The sequence below is a fragment of the Macaca fascicularis genome, chromosome 1, assembly GCF_037993035.2.
Source record: "Macaca fascicularis isolate 582-1 chromosome 1, T2T-MFA8v1.1".
NCBI classification, from domain to species: domain Eukaryota; kingdom Metazoa; phylum Chordata; class Mammalia; order Primates; family Cercopithecidae; genus Macaca; species Macaca fascicularis.
Genome location: NC_088375.1, coordinates 73,657,220 through 73,682,015, shown reverse-complemented (window position 1 = coordinate 73,682,015; position 24,796 = coordinate 73,657,220). Strand labels below are relative to the sequence as shown.

Sequence of the window (24,796 nt, the reverse complement as noted above, 5' to 3'; positions counted from 1 at the left end):
TGTTCCTCTGTTCTCTTTTCCCTCACTTTAATTATCAAATAGAAGAGACCACATCTGACTTTTCCATTGTCTTCCTTCTCAGTCACTTGTGCACCTGTTGTAATCTGTCTCTCTTCTCTTGTACTCTACATGGTTTTAGTTATCACATAATGACCCATTTCAAAACTCTCTTCTCGGTGCCATCCTACTGTCTTCCTCTTGTATCCAGCACTGTGAATGATCCCTTACCGACTATAATTCTTTCCCAATAATCATTACTCCCCTCTTCTCACTAACTACTTCTTCTCATCCCTGAATAAAGATGTTTCTCAAAGTTCTTTCCTGAGTCTTCCTGTCATACTCCTATTCTCTTGTTGGTGATTCCATCTATACTCAGTGTTTCAAATTCTTCTAATTACAAAAATGACAACAGCCAACACTGTATGCAGTAATCCCAGCACTTTGGGAGGCCGAGACGGGCGGATCACGAGGTCACAAGATCAAGACCATCCTGGCTAACACGGTGAAACCCCGTCTCTACTAAAAAATACCAAAAACTAGCCGGGCGAGGTGGTGGGCGCCTGTAGTCCCAGCTACTCCGGAGGCTGAGGCAGGAGAATGGCGTGAACCCGGGAGGCGGAGCTTGCAGTGAGCCAAGATCGCGCCACTGCACTCCAGCCTGGGCAGCAGAGCAAGACTCCGTCTCAAAAAATAATAATAATAATAATAATTTCAAAATAGGCTTTGGGATCAGGGATACTTAAATTTGAATCCCAGTTCCAGTATGTTTTGGCACTATGACCTAGAACTTAACCTGAGTTCCAGTTTTCTAATCTGAAATATGAGGATAATAAGAATAACTGCCCTAAAATATATTAAGGGCTAAATGAAATAATATATGTTTAACAATTTGTAATCACCTAGTATTTGTATAAAGCATTATTCTATTTCTAAAATGTGCATGGTCCTTTCCATAACATTTTATAAAATGTATAAAAGGGGAAGTCATGTCTAGTAAAAGCTTGGAAGTTGATTTTGCAAGGCTATTCAGATAAAAGCATTTCTACAGTGAGTTGAAGATGTATAAAGAATATATATTATTTTATAATTACTTGACTTGGCTAAAAGATAGAAATTTAAAAATCTAGTTAAAATGTTGAAAACTTAGGCTGGGCACTGTGGCTCATGCCTGTAATCCCAGCACTTTGGGAGGCCGAGGGGTGCAGATCATGAGGTCAGGAGATCAAGACCATCCTGGCCAACGTGGTGAAACCCCGTCTCTACTAAAAATACAAAAAGTAGCTGGGAGTGGTGGTACATGCCTGTAGTCCCAGCTACTTGGGAGGCTGAGGCAGGAGAATCGCTTGTACCCAGGAGGTGGAAGTTGCAGTGAGCTGAGATGGTGCCACTGCACTCCAGCCTGGCAATAGAGTGAGACTCTGTCTCAAAAAAAAAAAAAAAAAAAAAAAAAAGTGAAAGCTACTAATTATTGCATGGCATCCATTCTCCCCTTTTTCTTTTAGTGGTAGCCTTGTCCCTTATCTAGAAACTGCATTTACTAACCTCCCTTGCAATTAGTCATGGCCAGGTGAAATACCAGTGGAATGTGTTTGCGTCGATAGAAAGTGAAAGACAATGTGCGTCTTTTTGGGTGTTTTATTAGCCAGGAAACATTGTGTGTGTGCCTACTTGTTCTATTTAGCCCTTCCCCTGGACTGGAATGTGGACATGATCATGTTCTTAGTTTCAGCTATGCAGTCGTGTACAACACCCAAAGAGATCCAAAATACACATAAGAGAAAAAGACCCTGGGTAGTTAAGTGACCACATGGAGCACAGTCTGTTTCAATCACTTTGAAGCTATTACATGAGATACAAATTAACATGGATTTTATTTAAGCTATTGTATTTTGGAGATTTTAGGTTTCACCAGTTTCACTAACTAACTCATTCCCTGTTTGCCCATATCAATTTACTTTAAAAGTAGAAATTAGCTATCCTGTTTTTGTAACTAAATATAAAATGATGAATAATTAATACATCTATTATACTATCTCCTTTAAATACAGTTTTCTCTGGCAGGCCCCTGATAGAAGCTGGAACACTATGAGAGCCTAAAGGAGCTCTGGAGTTTCCAAAGTGCAGGTGTTTTGTTTTGACAGATGCGTAAACTAGAGAGAAGACAAGAGATATGTTGCTCAGAAAACTAAGGAGGCTGACTCGAAGGATTATTACCCAAGAAGATAATCTTTCCACTTCATGTCAGCAGTAGTACCCTCAGGCAGAGTAAAGAATTTTCTCGAGAAGCAGTTTTGATAAGCTCAAATTTTCTAAGAACTATTTAGTTGGTGACACAGAGCCCTGCACCATAGAACTTGGAAAATTGATCTCTAATTTGGATAATCTGTGAGCAAGATCAAGCCTTCCATCATAAAATCAGCTTAACAAGGTCCCTCCAGGTTTTTACGTTTGAGCAAAATTACCTTCCAAAATGAGCCTGCTAATGTGAGATGTCTGAAGAATTTAGTCCTAGACAAATAAATTAAGAGATCTAATAAATGACATGATTTACTATAATTGAGCTGAATCTGTACCACAAACTTTTTTGTAAAGTGTCATATAATGTTAGACTTTGAAGCCCATAGTGTCTCTGTCTTAACTCAAATTTGCCACTGGAGCACATAAACAGCAATAAAGTGATTCTGATTTTTAAATAAGCATGGCCGTGTGCCCATAAAACTTTATTTTGGACATTGAGATTTGATTTTCATATATTAGGTTGGCACAAAAGTAATTGTGGTTTTTGCCATTGAAGTAATGGCGAAAACCACAACTACTTTGCACCAACCTAATAATATTCACGTCATGAAGTACTTTTTTTTCTTATGATTTTTCCCCCAACCAAATAAATGTAGAAACCATTTTTACCTTTCAAGTGGTGGGCCATACTAAGCCAAAGGCCAGAGTTAGTTCATGTACCATAGTTTGCTGAAAAAAATATCTAGAAGACATGAGTGACATTGATAATCGTCTTAGTCTGTGTTGCTATAACAGAATACCTGAGGCTGCGAAATTAATGAGGAAAAGAGTTTTGCTTAGCTCATGATTCTGCAGATTGCACAAGAAGCATGACTGTAGTATTTACTTGGTTTCTGGTGAGGGCTTTTGTGATGCATCAAAACATAACAAAGAAGATCAAAAGGTGAGTGAACGTGTGCAAAGATGCAAAATACGAGGGATGCCCTGGCTTTCTAAAAACCCACTCTTAAGGGAATTACTTCATTTCCTCAAAAACTAACCCAGCCTTTCCAGAGCAAGACACCAAGCCATTCATGAGAATCTGGCCCCATGAACCAAACACCTCCAACTAGGCCTCATCATCCAAAACTAGTGCATTGGGGTTCACATGAGGTTTGGTAGTGATATAAACCCTGATCCCCCTTTGCTGGGAACCATGGCAATAATTTAAGGCCATGTAAGAAGCATAATCTAATTGCTGTTGCAGGATAACTTTCAACTAGCCCCTCTGTTATGGACTAAAGCCCTAATTCTCAGTGTAGCTGTGTTTGGAGATGGGGCCTCTAAAGAAATACAGTCATCCCTTAGTATATGCAGGGGATTGGTTCCAGGACTGCCTGCTGAGTATACCAAAGCTGTGCATACTCAAGTCCAGCAATCAGCTGTGCAGAATCCATGTATATGAAAAGTTGGCCCTCTACACGGGTTTTGCATGGGAGAATATTATTATTATTATTATTATTATTATTATTATTATTATTATTTTTGGAGATCGAGTCTCACTCTGTCACCCAGGCTGGAGTGCAGTGGTCTGATCTCGGCTCACTGCAACCTCTGCCTCCTGGGTTCAAGCAATTCTCCTGCCTCAGCCTCCCAAGTAGCTGGCACTACAGGCACGTGCCACTATACCTCACTACTTTTTTGTATTTTTAGTAGTGACTGGGTTTCACCATGTTAGCCAGGATGGTCTCAATCTCCTGACTACGTGATCCGCCCGCCTCAGCCTCCCAAAGTGCTGGAATTACAGGTGAGAGCCACTGTGCCAGCTGAGAATACTATATTTTCAATTCTTGTTTGGTTGAAAAAAGTCCCCTTATAAATGGACCCAAGCAGTTCACACCTGTGTTGTTGTGTTGTTCAAAGGTCAACTGTAATTAAGGTTAAATGAGATGATAAGAATGGGACCTTGATTTCAGAAGTTAGCACACAGGCTCGCTTGCTCTTTCTCTCTGTCTCTCCCCCAGCCTCTTCTCTCCCTTTCTCTGATCACATAGGAAAGGCCATGAGAAAACTCAGCGGCTAGAAAGTAGCTCTCCAGAAGCCAGGGAAAGAGCCCTCAGTGGAAACCAAATTTGCTGGCACCTTGATCACGAACCTCTAGCCTCCAGATTGTGAGAAGTAAGTTTCTGTTGTTCAAGCCACCCAGCCTGTAGTATTTTCTTAAGGCAACCTGAGCAGACTACTACATATCTAACTACTGTTAAAATTATTTGGGAATTCATTATAAAGGAGAGGAACCTATTCTACATTTGAGAATTTGCTCCATCTAAGTCAAATGTCTGACCAAGCATTGGAGACTGCAACTAAAAATAACATCTAATAGCTTTCAGCTCAGTGAGATTGTAATAGTTTGTTCTCACATTGCTATATGGAAATACACAAGACTGAATAATTTATAAAGGAAAAAGATTTAATTACAGTTCTGCGTGGCTGGGAAGTCCTCAGGAAACTTACGATCATGGCAAAAGGGGAAGAAGAGACAGGCGAGATAGGTGAGAGAGAGAAGGCACCCATAGGAGGAACTGTCAAACACTTACAAAACCATCAGATCTTGCGAGAACTCACTCACTATCATGAGAACAGTGTGGCGGTTCTCTCTATGATCCAGTCACCTCCCACCAGGACCTGCCCTTGACACATGCAGATTATGGGGATTACAATTCAAGATGAGATTTGGGTGGGAACACGGGACCTAACTATATCAGAGATTAACTTGATATTCCTCCAGGTAGGGCAATACCTACTCAGATAAATTTATGTGGTCCACACAAAATATGTGTTATACATAACAGGATTAGAATATCTGAGAAAATGTATCCCAATATACACATATTTATCATAATCTCACAGGAAATCCCCATTCCTTTCTATTGCATCAAATGCAAGCGAGTACAAGCCTTAACTCCATATTATATAACTCTAACTCAAACATTCACATTTTAATTTTTAAGTTCACCTAGTTGCCACAGAAACACTTGAGAGATAACAAAATCCTAAGCCCCACCAACCATCTGAGTGGATCCCCACTTGGCCAAGGGGACCCCAGAGCAACCTTGAAAACTGAGTTCTTGGCTACAATGGGATGGGAAGTCAGACACCCCTCCCTTACTATACGCCATTAGGCTTACTTCCCTAAGCACTAAACAGAAACCAGCCGTTTCAAAAGATTCCATCACTGATTTCAAGCAACCATCTGATGCTGCCTTTCTTCTACTAGCTGATAAGAGACCTCTGGCCACAGAGTTGTCATAGTCAGTCTATGGAGAATGTGCAGTAAGGGTTTTCATGTCCTCTTCTTCACTGCTTGATGTCAGAGGGCTGAAAACTGCACCCTCAGATCGTGCTAATGCTGCAATTTTTGTATGTAGGACCCACCAGGGGATGTGAAACTCAATTGCACATGTGCATGTTTCGCCTTTCATAAATACTCATGACTCCTCCTGGGGCTTATTGAATATACATATTCAATATTCAATATATTCAGTCACTCCACTCAGCATAAATTCCTGTTCCCTTTGCTCCTCCCTTGAAGTATCTGTTTCTGGCTTCTGGCTGAAGGCTGCCATATGCTTCCCAGGCTGTCAGAATGTCCATCCTGCAGGCTGCAGCCCTTTATGAAAAATGAAGCTCTCCTTTTCCAATTTATGAACCTCTTCTCTTGACACACTTCAAATTCAAGAAGTCTCAAATGAAACAAGTTTCAAAATATCATCCCATAACTCCATATTTTCTATCTTATTTAATGGGATTCACCCAGAAACCAAAACCAAAAATCTAAGCTATAGCTGTATCTCTTCTTTATTACTTTTTATTTTTATTTATTTATTTATTTATTTATTTGTATGTGAATAAGTTCTTTAGTGGTGATTTCTGAGATTGTGGTGCACCCATCACCCAAGCAGTGTACACTGTACCCAATGGATAGTCTTTTATTCATCACCCCACTTCCACCCTTTTCCCTCGAGTGCCCAAAATCCATTGTATCATTCTTATGCCTTTGCATCCTCATAGCTTAGCTCTCACTTATGAGTGAGAACATATGATGTTTGGTTTTTCATTCCTAAGTTACTTCACTTAGAATAATGGTCTCCAGTTCCATCCAAGTTTCTGCAAATACCATTATTTTGTTCCTTTGTATGGCTGAGTAGTATTCCATGGCACATATCTAGCTAGCTAGCTAGCTAGCTAGCTATTCATATATATACATATATAGTAGTATTCCATGGTGCATATATATATATAATATTTATGTATATATATACACACACACACATGCACACACACACATACACATGCATACACATACATACCAAATTTTCTTTATCCACTCACTGATTGATGGGCATTTAGGCTGGTTCCATGTTTTTGTAATTGTGAATTGTGCTGCTATACACATGCATGTGTAAGAGTCTTTTCATTTAATGACTTATTTTCCTCTTAGTAGATACCCAGGAGTAGGATTGATGAATCAAATGGTAAATCTACTTTTAGTTATTTAAGAAATCTCCACACTATTTTCCATAGTGGTTGTACTAGTTTACATTCCCACCAACACTGTAAAAGTGTTTCTTTTGCATCACATCTATGCCAAGGTCTATTATTTTCTGATTTTTTGATTATGGCCATTCTTGCAGGAGTAAGGAGGTATCACATTGTGGTTTTGATATGTGTTTCCCTGATCATTAGTGATGTTGAGTATTTTTCCATATGTTTGTTGGCCATTTGCATGTTTGTTGGCCATTCTTCTTTTGAGAATTGTCTATTCATGTCTTTAGCCCACTTTTTGATGGGATTGTTTGTTTTTTCCTTGCTCAGTTGCTTGAGTTGCTTGTGGATTCTGAATATTAGTCCTTTGTCAGAAGTATAGATTTTTAAGATTTTCTCTCACTCTGTGGGTTGCCTATGTACTCTGCTGGTTATTTCTTTTGCTGTACTGAAGCCTTTTAGTTTAATTAAATTCCATCTATTTATCTTTGTTTTTGTTTCATATGCTTTTGGGTTCTTTGTCATAAAGTCTTTGCCTAAACCTAAGTCTAGAAGGTTTTTTCCACTGTTATCTTCTAGAATTTTTATGGTTTCAGCTTTTAGATTTAAGCCTTTTTCCATTTTGAGTTGATTTTTGCATTAGGTGAGAGATGAGGATCCAGTTTCGTTCTCCTACATGTGGCTTGCAAATTATGCCAGCACCATTTGTTGAATAGGGTGTCCTTTACCCACTTTATGTTTTTGTTTGCTTTGTCAAAGATCACTTGGCTGTAAATATTTGGCTTTATTTCTGGGTTCTCTATTCTGTTTCATTGGTCTATATGCCTAATTTTATACCAGTACCACACCGTTTTGGTGACTATGGCCTTATTGCATAGTTTGAAGTCAGGTAATGTGATGCCTCCAGATTTGTCCTTTTAACTTAATCTTACTTTGACTATGTGGGCTCTTTTTTTGGTTACATATGAATTTTAGGATTTTTTTTCTAGTTCTGTGAAGAATGATGGTGACATTTTGATGGGAATTGTGTTGAAATTGCAGATTGCTTTTAGCAGTGTGATCATTTTCACAATATTGATTCTACCCATCCATGCATATGGGATGTGTTTCCATTTGTGTCATCTATGGTTTCTTTCAGCAGTGTTTTATAGTTTTTCTTATAGAGGTCTTTTACCTCCTTGGTTAGGTGGGTTCCTAAGTGTTTTACTTTTTATTTTTGCAGCTATTGTAAAAGAAGTTAAGTTATTGATTTGATTCTCAGCTTGGTAGCTCTTTCTGTATAGCAGTGCTACTGATTTGTGAACATTGATTTTGTATCCTGAAACTTTGCTGAATTTATTTAACAGTTTTAGGAGCTTTTTGGATGACTCTTTAGGGTTTTCCAGGTACACAATCATATCATCAGAAAACAGCAACGGTTTGAGTTCTCTTTACTGATTTGGATGCCCTTTAGTTCTTTCTCTTGTCTGATTGCTTTGGTTAGGACTTACAGTACTATTGATATAGGAGTTAAATAGAAATTATTTAGGCAGATAGTGAGGGTAAGAGAGTCCTCAGTAAGGTTTTCCTTTTAATGAAAAGCAGCCCCTAAATTATTTCTTTTTTAACAAAGAGCAACCTGATAAGTTGAGCTGCAGACATAGATAAGCAAGCTGGAAGCTTGCATGGGTGAATGCCAGCAGCTGCACCAATAGAAAAAGGCTACCTGGGGGCTAGGCATGTTGAACATAGTGGCTAGGCATGTTGAACATAGTGGCTCCATCTGCCCTTTTCTTTGTCAACCACATGTACAGTAAGGAATAGACAACATGGCACTGGCCAGGTAGAGAACACAACTGCATAATAAAAGATTAGGATGGGGTGGCCAGGTTATTTGCGCACTGTATAAATGGCACACCTTGTCCAACCAATCTTTAGACCCTATGTAAATCAGGCACTACCTCTTCAAGCAAGTCTATAAAGCTCCATGCACTTTGCTGTGGACTGGAAGACCCACTTGGGAGCCCTTCTCTCTCTGCAGGAGAGAAAGCTATTCTCTTTTTCTCTTTCTTTTGCCTATTGAACCTCCACTCTTAAACTCATATGTGTCTGCATCTGATTTCCATGGCACGAGACAACGAATGTTGGATGTTTACCCCAATGATTCTGCTTCACTGTGTTGAATAGAAGTGGTGAAAGTAGGCATCTTTGTCTTGTTCCAGTTCTCAGGGGGAATGCTTTTGATATGGTTTGGCTGTATCCCTACCCAACTCTCATCCTGAATTGTAGCTCCCATAATGCCCACATGTGGGAGGGACCCAGTGGGAGCTAAGTGAATCATGGGGTGGGTCTTTCCTATGCTATTCTCATGATAGTGAATAAGTCTAACAAGATCTGATGGTTTCATAAAAGGAAGTTTCCCTGTATGGCTCTCTTTTCTTGTCCACTGCCATGTGAGATGTGTCTTTCACCTTCTACCACGAGTATGAGGCCTCTCCAGCCATGTGGAACTATGAGTCCATTAAACCTTTCTTTTGTAAATTGCCCAATCTCCAGTATGTCTTTATCAGCAGCATGGGAGCAGACTAATACAGTAAGTTGGTACCAGTAGAATGCGGCACTGTTGAAAAGATACCCAAAAATGTGAAAAAAACTTTGGAATTGGGTAACAGGTAGAGGTTGGAACAGTTTGGAGGACTGAGAAGAAGACAGGAAAATGTGGGAAAGTTTGGAACTCCCTAAAGACTTGTTGAATGGCTTTGACCAAAATGCTAATAATGATATGGACAATGAAATTGAATCTGAGGTGGTCTCAGATGGAGATGAGGAATTTGTTGGGAACTGGAACAAAGGTGACTCTTGTTATGTTTTAGCAAAGAGACTGGCAGCATTTTGACCCTGCACTAGAGATTTGTGGAACGTTGAACTTGAGAGAGATGATTTAGGATATCTGACAGAAGAAATTTCTGAGCAGCAAAGTGTTCAAGAGGTGACTTGGGTGCTGTTAAAGGCATTCAGTTTTATAAATGAAGCAGAGCACAAACGTTTGGAAAATTTGCAGCCTGACAATGTGATAGCAAAGAAAATCCCACTTTCTGAAAAGAAATTTAAGCCAGCTGCAGAAATGTACATAATTTACATAAATAATGAGACACTAATCCCCAAGACAGTGGGGAAAATGTCTCCAGGGCATGGTCTTCATGACAGCTGCAACCATCACAGGCCCAGGGGCCTAGGAGGAAAAAGTGGTACTGTGGGCCAGGCACGGGGTTCCCATGCTGTGTGCAGCCTAGGGACTTGGGCCCTGTGTCCCAGTGGCTCCAGCCATGGCTGAAAGGGGCCAGTGTAGAGCTTGGGCCATGGCTTCAAAGGGTGCAACCCCCAAGACTTGGCAGCTTCCACATGGTGTTGAGCCTACCAGTGCCCAAAAGTCAGGAATTGAGGTTTGGGAACCTCCACCTAGATTTCAGAGGATGTATGGAAACACCTGGATATCCAGAAAGAAGTTTGCTGCAGGGGCAGGCATTCATAGAAAACCTCTGCGGGGGCTGCGCAGAGAGGAAATGTGGGGTGGGTGCCTCCACACACAGTCCCCACTGGGGCACTGCCCAGTGCTGCTGTGAGAAGAGGGCCACTGTCCTCTAAACCCTAGAATAGTAGATCCACTAACAGCATGCACTGTGCACCTGGAAAGGCACAGACAATGCTATTCTGTGAAAGCAGCCAGGAGGGAGGCTGTACCCTGCAAAGTCACAGGGGCAGAGCTTCCCAAGACCATGGGAACCCACCTCTTGCATCAGCATGAGCTGGATGTGAGACATGGAATCAAAAGAGATCATTTTGGAGCTTTAATATTTGACTGCTCTGCTTGATTTTGGACTTGCATGGGGCCTGTAGCCATTTTGTTTTGGCCCATTTCTCCATTTGGAACAGGTGTATTTACCCAATGCCTGTAACCCCATGTTTCTAGGAAATAACTAACTTGCTTTTGATTTTACAGGCTCATAGGTGGCAGGGACTTGCCTTGTCTTAGATGAGACTTTGGACTGTGGACTTTTTAGTTAATGCTGAAATGAGTTAAGACTCTGGGAGACTGTTGAAAAGGCATGATTGGCTTTGAAATGTAAAGACATGAGATTTGGGAGGGACCAGGGCAGGATGATATGGTTTGGTTGTGTCCCCACCTAAATCCATCTTGAATTGTAGCTCGTAGAATTCCCAAGTGTTGTTGGGGAGACCCAGCAGGAGATAATGGAATCATAGGGGTGGGTCTTTTCCATGCTATTCTTGTGACAGTGAATAAGTATGATGGGATCAGAGGTTTTATAATGGGGAGTTTCCCTCTTGTCTGCCACCATGTGAGATGTGCCTTTCACCTTCTACCATGATTTTGGGGCCTCCCCAGCAATGTGGAACTGCGTGAGTCCATTAAACCTCTTTCTTTTGTAAATTGCCCAATCTTGGGTATGTCTTTATCAGCAGCATGAGAATAGACTAATACAGCTTTCAACCTTTCCCCATTCAGTATAATGTTAGCTGCGGTTTTGTCATAGATGGCTTTCATTACATTAAATTATGCCCTTTCTATGCTGATTTTGCTGAGGGTTTTAATTATAAGGGGATGCTGGATTTTATCAAAGGCTTTCTCTGCATCAGTTGAGATGATCGTGTGATTTTTGTTTTTAATTCTGTTTATGTGTTGTGTCACATTTATTGACTTGCAAATGTTAAACCATCCCTGCATCCCTGGTATGAAACCTACTTGATCATGGTGAATTGTCTTTTTGATAATTGCTGCTGGATTTGGATAGCTAGTGTTTTGTTAAGGATTTCTGCATCTATGTTCATCAGGGATATTGATGTGTAGTTTTCTTTTTTTGTCATGTCCTTTCCTGTTTTTAGTATTAGGATGATATTGGCTTCATAGAATGACGTAGGGAGTATTTCTTCTTTCTATATCTTTTGGAATAGTGTCAATATGATTGGTACCAATTCTTCTTTGAATGTCTGATATAATTCAGCTGTTAATCTGTCTGTTCCAGGACTTTTTTTGTTGGTAACTTTATCATTACCATTTCAATCTCACTGCTTGTTATTGGTCTGTTCAGAGTTTCTCTTACTTCCTGGTTTAATCTAGGAGAGTTTTATATTTCCAGGATTTTATCTATTTCCTCTAGGTTTTCTAGTTTATTTGCATAAAGGTGTTCAAGTAGCCTTGAATGATCTTTTGCATTTCTGTGGTATCAGTTGAAATATCTCCTGTTTTGTTTCTAATTGAGCTTATTTGTATATTCTCTCTTCTTTTCTTGGTTAATCTTCCTAAATGGTCTATCAATTGTATTTGTATTTTCCAAGAACCAGTTCTTTATTTCATTTATCTTTTGTATTGTTGTGTTTGCATGTTTAAATTGCATTTAGTTCTGCTTTGATCTTGGTTATTTCTTTTCTTCTGCTGGGCTTGGATTTGATTTGTTCTTGTTTCTCTAGTTCCTTGAGGTGTGACCTTAGATTGTATATTTGTGCTCTTTCAGATTTTTGATATAGGCATTTAAGGCTATGAACTTTCCTCTTAACACTGCTTTTGTTGTATCCAAGAAGTTTTGACAGGCTGTGTCATTATTATCATTCAGTTCAAAGAATTTTTAATTTTCATCTTGATTTCATTGTTGACTCAGTGATCATTCAGGAGCAGATTATTTAATTTCCATGTATTTGCATCATTTTGAGGGTTCTTATTGGAATTGATTTCCAATTTTATTCCACTGTGGTCTGAAAGAGGACTTGATATAATTTTAATTTTCTTAAATTTGTTGAGACTTGCTTTGTGGCTTATCATACAGACTATCTTGGAGAATGTTCCATGTGCTGATGAATAGAATGTATATTCTGCAGTTTTGGGGTAGAATGTTTTATGAATATTTGTTAAGTCTATTTGTTCTAGGGTATAGTTTAAGTCCATTTGTTTCTTTGTGGACCTTCTGTCTTGATGACCTGTCTAGTACTGTCAGTGGAGTATTGAAGTCCCCCACTATTACTGTGTTGCCCTTTTTAAACTCCTATGTGTCAGTTAAAGACAGGCTTTTTCCATCTAGTGAATCCACCATTCCCCAGGGCCTTAGAGTCCTACCTTAGATGGGAAAACTAGACCATCAGAGATGGCCAATTGCTCCTTCATATTTCAGTCCAGATGCATGGGGCCCAGAAAATGTAGTCCAATTATTTGACAAGAAGAGAAAAACGGTGGTATTGGGGAGTTCTAGAAATCTTTGCCTTCAGATTACAGAAGATAGCTTTTATCTTCTGTACTATATTTTAAAGTTTAAATGGTATTGATGATATTGTTAGCAATGTCTTTATTTTTTCATGCCATTCTATTTTATGTATAACAAAGAACTTTACTGTTACTTTTCTTGCCTTTCTCATCTGCTGTTTTCAATGTTCAGTTTGTTATTGTTGTTGTTATAATTTTTTTACACAACTATCTTCTCTAAATAGCTTCAGTACTTATCAGCAATTCTTAAACTTTCCCAGCCTTGAGTTCTGGATCTTGATTAATCTTTCTGTCTTCTGAAGAAGATTATTGGATGGTTTTGTCATGAAACTTAAAAAAAAATTAATTAGTTTTATGTTCTCTAAATGTTTGGTGATATAAGAAAGTATTTCTCTCATCTTTACACATTCTCCTAACTTTTGCCTAAGTAAGAAAGTATGTCTGTTGTTTTTACACATAAGTAACCATTTAAATGTGTATAAAATTCTTGGATTAAACTATTTCTCATCAAAACTTGTTGAAATTGTTACATTGTCTTTCAACATTTGACATTCCACATGAGAAGTCTGAAACTTATCTGATTTTTTCGTCCTTTATAAATGTTCCTAATTTTTGGTTTACCTTTAAAATATTGCAATATTCCATGATATGTCTATGTTTGGATATATTGTGATTATCTTGGAGAAAACTATATTAGTCTATTCAGTTTGTAGACATAAGTCATTTTGGGTAAGGTTTAATGGGGCATTTCATAGCCATAATTATTTATTACATTTATTTTTAAGGTAATTAGATTTTTTCTGTTCTTGATGTCTATAATTTTGACTTTCACTGATTTCCTGGTCATTTTCCTGTTAATTCTTTGATATTGTGCATTTTTAACTCTGCTTATTTCTGCTTTCAATGTACGTTTCAATTCTGCCATTGCTTTATATGTTTCATTGCTTTCCTTTCCTATTTAAGGCAGACCCCTTTACATCTCTGTCTTTGTGGGTCTCTTTTTATGATTCCACAAACATACTTCATAGAGGCTTCTTTTTCATAAAGTCATGTCCCTTTTCATTTTTGGTACACCATGCAAATGTTTTATAAAACCTCCATACCATTCTCATAGAAGTAATGTACACAAAACTTCTGCCTTGGAAGTTTCTAGACAAGGTTTCCCTTGTCTTATGGTAGGAAGAAGCCTTATAACTTATGTTTTTCTATTTAAAAAAGGAGAGATACATTCAGGTCCAGCTTTTCTCAATAGATAGGGAGGGTGAAATTTACTTGCCTCTTCATTCCAGCTGTTTCCATGTTAATAGCCTTCCTCTGTCAGAGGTAAAATCAAGGTCATCAGCCTTTAATTTTGTGCTGGTCTATTGAACTGAGGATGTATCTTCTTTTTCTTAGATGGTTCACTGACTTAGGAAGAGTGCATCGAAGTTTAAAGACCTTATTTGAGCAATGAAAAAGATGCTCTTATGCATGTACTGCTCCCAGAACTTCTCATGTAATATCCAGGAATATGTATAAAATTATATGTGTTTCTACATTTTTCTATGTTTTGGATTCCCAAGTGTAACATCCATATGAGTGGAGAAACAAGTGTTGAAGCAAATGGTGGAAAGAGGAAGAATAGGCCAGAAATCTGGTACTTGTTTTCCAGAAATGCTGCCTGTTTCTGAGCTCCACAGCCTCCATAGCATGCAGTAAGACATAAACAATAGAATGGAATCACCATCTTTTCCTGTTGTTCTAGGTTCTGTTCTGTTTTAGAGGGGTTGACATATGGTGCATGGCTAAGAAGGGACATTTAATGGGGTCTCATCCATTGACATATGATCTTTCTTGTCTTGAACTTGTGCTAGTGGAAATGTATTTAATGTATCTACAAAGGTATATTAATTGGAACTGGATAGTGCAGATAACAGACAAATTTAATAACTCAAGTGAAATTAATTTATATATGTAAGTAAAGTTTGAAAGCATTTCATTAATATTGTATCTTTAGGGCTTGACTTTATAATCAGCCTGCTCACTTAACAAACTAAAATTCAACATAAACTACAAATCTAGTACACTTTGCATTATACCATAGCAGCCACAAATTAATGAGTAATAAATAATGCTGTGAGCCAGTAGAAAATGATGATAGTAACAGAAGAAACATTTGCACTCACTATAACCATGGCTTTGCTGTACTTGATGAATATTATCATTCAGGAAAATTTTAAGGGATTTTAATAGTCAGTTCCTGCCAGTGATCAATAATGACCTCATTATTGCATGTGCTTACATTTTTGTGACATCAGAGGAAAGAAACATTGCAAAACCCAGAATTTTCCAAATTAATTGCTAAAGGTCTTCCAGTACAAACTCTTCCAACTACACTGGCACATCAAACCCTTTTAACTAGTTCTAGAGCTAAAGTGAAAGCAGTAGTGTATTTAGGAAAAAGAAAAAGAAAAACCTAGTATTCAGTTTTTAAGCAAAATCACCAAGACTTTAATGTAAACAGGTCCTTTAAAGAAACATACTATTCTCAAAGCTGTATCACTTTATATGGCCATATACTGGGATCTCACATATAAATGAATATATATAAGGAGAAATGCCACTTTTTCCTCCCCACTCTTGGACTAATGCTGTTTAACTTTTTTTTTTTTTTTTTCCCCCTGAGACATGGTCTCATTATGTTGTCCAGCCTGGAGTACAGTGGCACACTCTCAGCTCACCACAACCTCTGCCTCCTGAGCTCAAACCATCCTACTGCCTCAGCTTCCTGAGTAGCTGGGACTACAGGTGTGTGCCATCACGCCTGGTTAGTTTTTGTATTTCACGGAGAGATGGGGTATTGCCATGTTTCCCAGGCTGGTCTCAAACTCCTGAGCTCAAGTGATCTGCCTGTCTCAGCCTCGTAAAGTGCTAGGATTACAAGTGTGAGCCACTGTGCCCAGCCTGAGTAATTTTTGATGCATAATTTGACATGAAATTTCAGAAGGCCGGTAAGCCAACACTCCACCCCCATCCTAAAAAACGAAGGTAATCATTTCTGTTTAAAAGCCTCTGAAAATAATATTGATGTAAGTAGAGCAACATATAACTTCCTACCTAAGAAAATATAGCTGTTTTCATGTTGTCTCGTTAAAGAATCATTGTGGGCAGATAATGAGAAGCAGAGCCTAAGGAAAAGAATGGATAAATTGAGAGAAAGAGGAGACAAAATAATAGACTGGTCTTTGAAAGGATAAGCGTTGAAGAATTGATGAGTTATATTTGCAAGACAGTTAGTGATTGATTTTCGTATCTTTTAAAGGCTTGTCTACATTACAGAAACACATTGGACTAGAAGAGAAGGATGAGAGCCCTGATAAAAATTTAAGTATTATCCTGAGCCAGTCCTTAAGGGGAGCATGCTATGTAGCCCTGTTACATTGACAGTGTACATAAAGGATATCTATCTAAGCATCCTTCTAGGTATCATTTAGCAAATGTTGTTAGCAAGTTAAAAAATTGTGTCTAGGATCTGTGTCAGGAAATGCCTTTATTTGTATTAGCCTAGTCTTCTCTCTAGGATTATGTTACTTATGAGCGGAAGTTGTTCCACGTATTGTATACTTTTGTTTTCGTCTTAGTTCCCTTTCATAAGTGTTATATCAAAGTTCTGATGATTCATTGAATAATTATAAGTTGCAAAATTAAAATATTTAAAGGAAATTAAAAAGTTAATGCGATTTTTTATAAGACTCATATTCCTATATAAGACTGCAATTAATTATGGGATTGGGCAAAAATGCAAATTATTAAAAAACAAAAACTATCCAGGTGCGGTTGTTCATACCTGTAATCCCAACACTTTGGGAGGCTGAAGTGGGAGAATCACTTGAAGCCAGAAGTTTGAGACCAGTCTGGGAAACATAGCAAGACCCTGTGTCTACAAAAAAACTGATAAAAATTAACTAGTGTGATGGCCTGAGCCTGTAATCCCAGCTACTTGGAAGGCTGAAGCAGGAGGATCATTTGAGCCCAAGACGTCAAGGCTGCCATGAGCCAAGATTGCACCACTGCACTCCAATCTGGGTGACAGAGCGAGACTGTCTCAAAACTAAATAAATAAAGTAAAAACTCTCACCACTAGCACCACCAAAAAGGAGATCCCATAAGCTTTTTTAACATTTCCAAAACAAGGCTCTCTAAGCTTCTTTTTTTCTCATTCTAGAAAGCTAATGATAGAATTTTTTTTTTCCCCTGAAACCCTCAGCTACATTCACTGTGTCCTAAATTTATTGTTGACAGCTATTCAAGACCTACAAGGTGAAGTTGAATTTTATACACTTGTTTGGAGTTCTGCTACCTCAAACGACTCTCTAAAAATCTTGCCAGATGTAAACTCTCATGTCATTGGCCACCTAAAGCCAAACACAGAGTATTGGATCTTTATCTCTGTCTTCAATGGAGTCCACAGCATCAACAGTGCAGGACTTCACGCAACCACTTGCGATGGGGGTGAGTCCAGATTCTAAAGGATATTTGCTTCAGAGATGTGAGTGAAATTGATTGATTCTTGCTGGGGTTGAGATCAGTCATCCCTCCATTATAAAATTTCCGGTGTAGGAGGGAGGCGGGTGGGGGCTGAAATACTTAAGTGCTCACTGTCGTCAGTAATAGATCAATAAGCAGTCCCATTGAGACAGAAGCACAAGCTCTAATAATGAGATATCAGCCCAGTTTGTTCCTGTTCTTTTCAGTGTATACTTATTTTAGAGCTGAGTTCACATCAATAAATGGTGACATTTAGAAACATTTTTTTAAAGATTTGCCCTCAGAAGCAGTATGTTTTTCAAAACGACAGCCAAACACAGTGAGAGCCCTCCCTGAGTCACCAGAAATGGTAGGTGGAAGTTCAGCCCCTGAGAAAAATTGCCTATGACTCATTTCTAAGCCAGTTAGCAAGGGGGAGGAAGCAAGGGAAGCAACTTGTGAATCTGAAATGTGTTTGGAATGGTCTTTCTAATCTTTTTGGCTTTATAAAGTCTCATTATAAACATTATAATATCATTACCTCCCAAGCAAGTGTTCCAGGTCATTAGCAGAGCTCTTTAAGTGTGGAACCCATTTCCCTTTGTGGTGCCAAAGGTCGGCACCTTTTGTTTATAAAATAGGGTAGATCACAAGGACAATTCTTCAACTAGTTAAGATGGGTTCTTATGATAAAAATAGGTCTTTGCATAGTTATTTCTGACATGCTTGAATAATTATGTAATTTAACGCTAAGCAAGATTTTTTTCTTATGTTAGATTTCATCATTACCTATGATAATCAACATTCAAAACCATTTACATAATGACAATATTGCATTATTGCTTCATATTGCTTGAGTTACAAGCTAGTAACATCAAATTATTTTTCACGTTCCACCAGCCTCATTGTATTTGAGTTTTATTTTTTGCTTAAGGAGCAAATTTTATTTCCTTCCCTCCCTCCCCTGCACCTTGAAGGTATAGAGTGAAGGCACGGAAAAAAGACAAAAAATAGATATGTGTTAGTGGTGCAGATGGGTGAATAATTTATCATCATATCCCACTGGTCACATAGTATTGAAGATTAGCACTATGCTGGTGGTATAAAGCATTTTACCACCAATTCTTATGGTTTCTAACTGAGAGTATAATAAGCCAATTTACAGAGGACTACAGACTGTGATAACTTCATCAGCGAAAAGCAGATAAGCAACGAACCCTTTGCTAAACCTAAATACTAATCTGCATTTAGCTTAACATGTGCTTTTTCAGAGACAGCTGGAGTTTATTCAGTTTCTTCCTTTAATTCTAGAGCCTCAGGGCATGCTTCCTCCAGAGGTTGTCATCATCAACAGTACAGCTGTACGTGTCATCTGGACATCTCCTTCAAACCCAAATGGTGTTGTCACTGAGTATTCTATCTATGTAAATAATAAGCTCTACAAGACTGGAATGAATATGCCTGGGTCGTTTATTCTGAGAGACCTGTCTCCCTTCACTGTCTATGACATTCAGGTTAGAATATTGCTTTTTGATGGTTAAGCTTATGGATATGTTAAATAAAACGTGCCAGGCTATGTCTTCAAGTGGATATCTTCTGTCTTGGTTACAGATTATTTCTTTGGTGGGGAAGGGAAAAGAGAGAAGGGAAATTGATCAGAATTAAATCTGTGTGCTGTAGGCAAACATGTGAGTCTCTGGAGAGAAGATAATGATAATACAGAAAACGATGGTGATGAGGATGGTGATGAAATTCTCACTGGCAAAATGAAGCTAATCATGTATTCTAAATAAATCTTGCTGAGCAGTTTACCTTTTCCCTGGATCTTTTACTGAAATCAAAATCAGAATCAGTTTATAAATGTGGAGATTTTTTTTCTCTTCCCATTTCTCCTATTTACTAATTTAATATCTCCAGAGAAGTTATGAAACTTCACTTGGTTTCAAATTCCTCTTTTGTAAGGGCAATGGACTAGATGACTTAACACATTCTAGCCACCTCTAACATTCTGTGATTCTGAATGCAACAGGAAGACATAAATAAAAAATATAGCAGACAAAAAGTATTAAAAGGTTTTATCTGAAGATGAAATAAATATATTTATTCATCACTCAAAAACTGTTCAATGTTCTCCGCATATGTGAGAGTAATTGTGGTTAAAATTTTTGCCGTTGGACTTCTTTAAGAATCTTATGAAGTCAGTGTACTCTGCCTTAGAAAAATATTTATGCACTTGTATGACAAAATTTAACACACAATTTTAGAAAGTGCACTGATCACTTGAAGTCAAATTCATAGGCTTCTTCAGGGGCTACTGGCCTTAAAGGTAGAAAAAATATAGGGAATACTAAGGCATATAAAACAAGGAACTTATCTTCACGGAATTGGAAATCTTGTTGGAGTACCAAGACATAAAAGATAGCAAGGCTAAATGTGCAAATGAGTGATGGAAAAAAAAAAATCAGAGTATTTCAGAAACCCAAGGTTTAGAGAAAGCTTGCAATTTACTAAATTTTTTAATGAACTATGCTACTTCTAAAATTCTTAAGAGCTTCATAAGATAATTTTCAGAAGATACTAAGCACAGAAACATTTTATTGGTTCTATCTATTTAGTAGTACTACCTCATTCAGGTTTCCATCTCCTTTTCCTGACATTTGAGGTTAAGACATACATAATCATCTGGCTACAACCAACACTTTAGTCTCCCCTACTGTGACTCATAGACCTAGCTTCCTAAGAAAACCAAATAAAAATATCTTTGAATAAAGGAGAAAGGTACATTAATTATTTTTCTTTTTTTTATTTAAATGTATTTTATTTTAAGTTCCGGGATACACGTTCAGGACTTGTAGATTTGTTACATAGGTAAACATATGCCATGGTGGTGTGCTGCACCTATCAACCCATCTACCAGGTATTAAGTTCCACATGCATTGTTAGCTATTTATTGTGATGTTCTCCCTCCCCTGATGCCCCCACAACAGGCCCCAGTGTGTGGTGTTCCCTTCCCTGTGTCCATGTGTTCTCGGTGTACAGCTCCTACTTGTAAGTGAGAACATGTGATGTTTGCTTTTCTGTTCCTGTGTTAGTTTGCTGAGGATAATGGCTTCCAGCTCCATCCATGTCCCGGCAAAGGACATGATCTCATTCCTTTTTATGGCTGCATGGTATTCCATGGTGTACATGTACCACATTTTCTTTATTCAGTCTATAATTGATGGGCATTTGGGTTGATTCCATGTCATTGCTATTCTGCATAGTGCTGCAATGAACATATGCATGCATGTATCTTTATAATAGAATGATTTATATTTCTTTGGGTATATACCCAGTAATGGGATGGCTGGGTCTAATAGTATTTCTGGCCCTAGGTCTTTGAGAACTCACCACACTGTCTTTCACAATAGTTGAACTAATTTACATTCCCACCAACAGTGTAAAAGTCTTTCTATTTCTCCACAGCTTCACCAGCATCTGTTGTTTCTTGAGTTTTTAATAATCACCATTCTGACTGGCATGAAATGGTATCTCATTGTGGTTTTGCTGTGCATTTCTCTAATCATCAGTGATGTTGAGCTCTTTTTCGTATGCTTGTTGGCCACATAAATTCTTCTTTGGAGAAGTGTCTGTTCATGTCCTTTACCTACTTTTTTAAATGGGTTTTTTTTTTCTTGCAAATTTGTTTAAGTTTCTTATAGATTCTAGATATTAAACCTTTGTCAGATGTATAGATTGCAAAAATTTTCTCCCATTCTGTAGGTTGCCTGTTCACTCTCATGATAGTTTCTTTTGCTGTGCAGAAGCTCTCTAGTTTAATTAGATTCCATTTGTCAATTTTTGCTTTTATCATAATTGTTTTTGACATTTTTGTCATGAAATATTTGCCTGTGTCTATGTCCTGAATGGTATTGCCTAGGTTTTCTTCTAGGATTTTTATAGTTTTGGGCTTTACATTTAAGTCTTTAATCCATCTTGAGTTACTTTCTGTATAAGATGTAAGGAAGGTGCCCAGTTTCAATTTTCTGCATATGGGTAGCCAGTTTTTCCAGTACCATTTATTAAATAGGAAATCCTTTCCCCACTGCTTGTTTTTGTCAGTTTTGTTGAAGATCAGATAGTGGTAGATGCACAGTCTTCTTTCTGAGGTCTCTATTCTGTTCCCTTGGTCCATTTGTCTGTTTTTGTATCAGTACCATGCTGTTTTGGTTACTGTGGCCTTGTAGTATAGTCTAAAGTCAGGTAGTGTGATGCCTCCAGACTTGTTCTTTTTACTTATGATTGTTGTGGCTATACAGGCTCATTTTGGTTCCATATGAACTTTAAAGTAGTTTTTTCCAATTTCGTGAAGAATGTCAATGGTAGTTTAATGGGAATATCACTGAATCTGTTAATTACTTTGGACAATATGGCCCTTTTCATGACATTTATTCTTCCTATCCATGGGCGTGGAATGTTTTTCCATTTGTTTGTGTCCTCTCTGATTTTCTTAAGCAGTGGTTTGTTTTCATTGCACACCATGATTCCCATAACCTACCTGAGATGTCTTAGCATGGAATATGTGGACTGATGTTTATGTTCATGATTCTTACAGTGAGTCCATGTATGCAGGTAGGCCATAGGCCAAATTATAAAACAGAAATCAAGCTCCAAATAAATTAGAAATATAGCTATATAAAAAAGGCTAACACAGGAAGGTGATGTAGGATTTGCTGTATTGTCTTCTTTTGACCCCTGTTCGAGAAAGCTCATTTTTCAAAAGACACCTTATTCATTTGCTTTATAAAGACTTGAAATACAACCTAGAAGTGAGAACATTGTGTGCTGTGCATGCATGTGCAGCTCAGCTCTCTAACTCTGGATTAAGAGTTAACGTTTAAAAGTGTTTAAGGCCTATTCTATGGGGAAGGCTTTATTTATACCACTACTGGTTTGAGTCAGGTATAAATAACTCAAACCACTAGGTATAAAGTTTCCTCTTCTGGTAGCCTGAAGAGAGTGGAAACAGATGAAGATGCAAAAGACCAAAGTAGAATCCAATAATAGAATTTTGTTATTAGTGACTAAGATATTGTTATTCCAGATTACTATATTTTTTGTGAAGCTTTTTGCAGTCCAAGAATACTGTACTTGATATAGCTATTGCATTTCTGAAAATTTGAACATCAAATTTCAGTGATTTTCATTATGATGTCAAAGGTGATTTGGTTTCATTTAAAATAAGCATTTAATTGGAATGCCTAATACTTTAGAATTAAGGCTTTCTATGCTAAGCCCATCTGTAAAATAGCTATTGATTTTAAAGCACATAACACACCCAAGTATCTACTTTTGTTTTTTCTGAGACAGTCTCACTCTTGTCACCCAGGTTGAAGTGCATTGGCATGATCTCAGCTCACTGCAACCTCTGCCTCATGGAATCAAGCAATTCTCATGCCTCAGCCTCCCAAGTACCTGGGATTCCAGGTGCCCACCACCACACCAGGTTATTTTTTGTGTGTATTTTTAGTAGAGACAGGGTTTCACCATGTTGACCAGGCTGGTCTCAAACTCCTGACCTCAGGTGATCCACCTGCCTCAGCTTTCCAAAGTGCTGGGATTACAGGTGTGAGCCACTTCACCCAGCCAAATATCTACTTTTTGAATAATCCCTTTATATGTCCCCTTTACAAATAAATAATCATTTCATTTTTATTCAGTTTTATCTCTTTTTAATATAAATATAGTAAGCTTTATATTTGTGTTTCATTCACATGTTATACAATATAGTTATAGCACTAGAAATAGGTCCCAAAATGGAGACTTGGAATGTTAACATTAGTAAAAATTTAAAAATATTGGCACATTTCTCTAACATTTGAGGTTAAAACATATATAATCATCTGGCTACTACCAGTAGCAATTGGTCATTTTCCTTTGACCAATGAATCAAACGAAATGTTTTCTGGAGAAATATTTGAATATACCTAAGTAGTTTAGAGCTTAAAGTTATGTTAACATTTAGATGAGAAGCCAATAGGGTACAGTGGAGAGCAACTCAGATATCCTAAATCTTACCAGCTTGACCATATTCCCTTTCTTCTCTGCAAATTTGTTTAAATGGAGTTATGAGGAATCAATACAATTATTTGTGCTTATTTCCATTATAATATTTGGCACATATTAGTTACATAATAGATTCAGTTGAATTGATTCTGAGTTACTTCATTATGTATCATAGAATCAATTTTTTCCAATATGTATAAAGTTCATTTTCATTAATTATATTACAGCATTATATTTTAAGTTCATCTGCCTTTATTTCAGAGTTAATTGGACATGCTTAGAATGTACACCCTTGATAGTTTTTAAATATCCATTATTAATACCTCAAAAGACAATATGGCATCAACAAGTAACACAACTCATACAGCATTATGAACATATCCCTCAACTAACATTTAGGTACACTAGTAATAAAATAGCATATCTACTAAGTACAAGAATCCCATTTGCCTTTCTTCAACCATCAAAGGAACAATCAGATAATTGTTTCACATAGAAGCTCAGAATTAGTGTTTAAGATTCATTAGCACCTAGCTTGCCTTCTCCATTTATGTATTAGATACTCAAAGTAAATTAGCACTGTATAAAGTACAGTTCCTCTTAGGTTTATCCTTTAATTGAGAGCAAAATAATATTGATTTGTAGATGTTCCCAATCTTTTGTATATTCATCTCTCTCTCTTCCCTCTTGGTTAATGCGTTCCTTTTGTGTTACTAATGCTTGATGAACCCCATTTCTAATCTTCAGTTATTCCACTCTCCTCAGTTTTTATTCAGATTAGGTGGCAGAATTAAAGGGATGAATGATGATTTTCTGCTGTGATTAAGGTAAAAATACAATTGCATCTGGAATAAATGGATATAAAATACCTCAGCCATATTGGAAGGCTTCTCTAGGCCTCATTTTTCTTCCACTAGACATTAGCATTTAGGCTATTTGTTTTACAGTGTCAAGACTTCCAGAAGATATCATCATTACACTACTTATAGATTTAGAGAACAGTAAGCAGTGATAACCTATTATGTTTGCAAACTGTCACTTGGGCATCTTCCATTCCTTGACTATGCTCTGAGTAGATTAATGTATCTTTCTCTTTCTGAATAGTTGAAACCAGAGAGTAAACATCACCATTCCCATCACTAAATCAATTGTCTTGATCCCACTTCTGTACCCTCCTCTGAGTTCATTCCTTTGGAGTCAGTTAACATCAAAAATGAATATTGATTTAACCTC

General features: G+C 37.6%; 1 protein-coding gene across 1 annotated transcript in view; it reads left to right on the top strand.

Moving 5' to 3' along the window:
- USH2A (usherin) overlaps positions 1 to 24,796 on the top strand; it is an 800,507-nt gene that overhangs the window by 554,471 nt on the left and 221,240 nt on the right. Inside the window, exons 45-46 of the mRNA XM_005540847.5 lie at positions 17,294 to 17,503; positions 18,830 to 19,032. Coding sequence (XP_005540904.3) covers positions 17,294 to 17,503; positions 18,830 to 19,032 — 413 coding nt within the window. The remainder of the gene's footprint in view (positions 1 to 17,293; positions 17,504 to 18,829; positions 19,033 to 24,796) is intronic.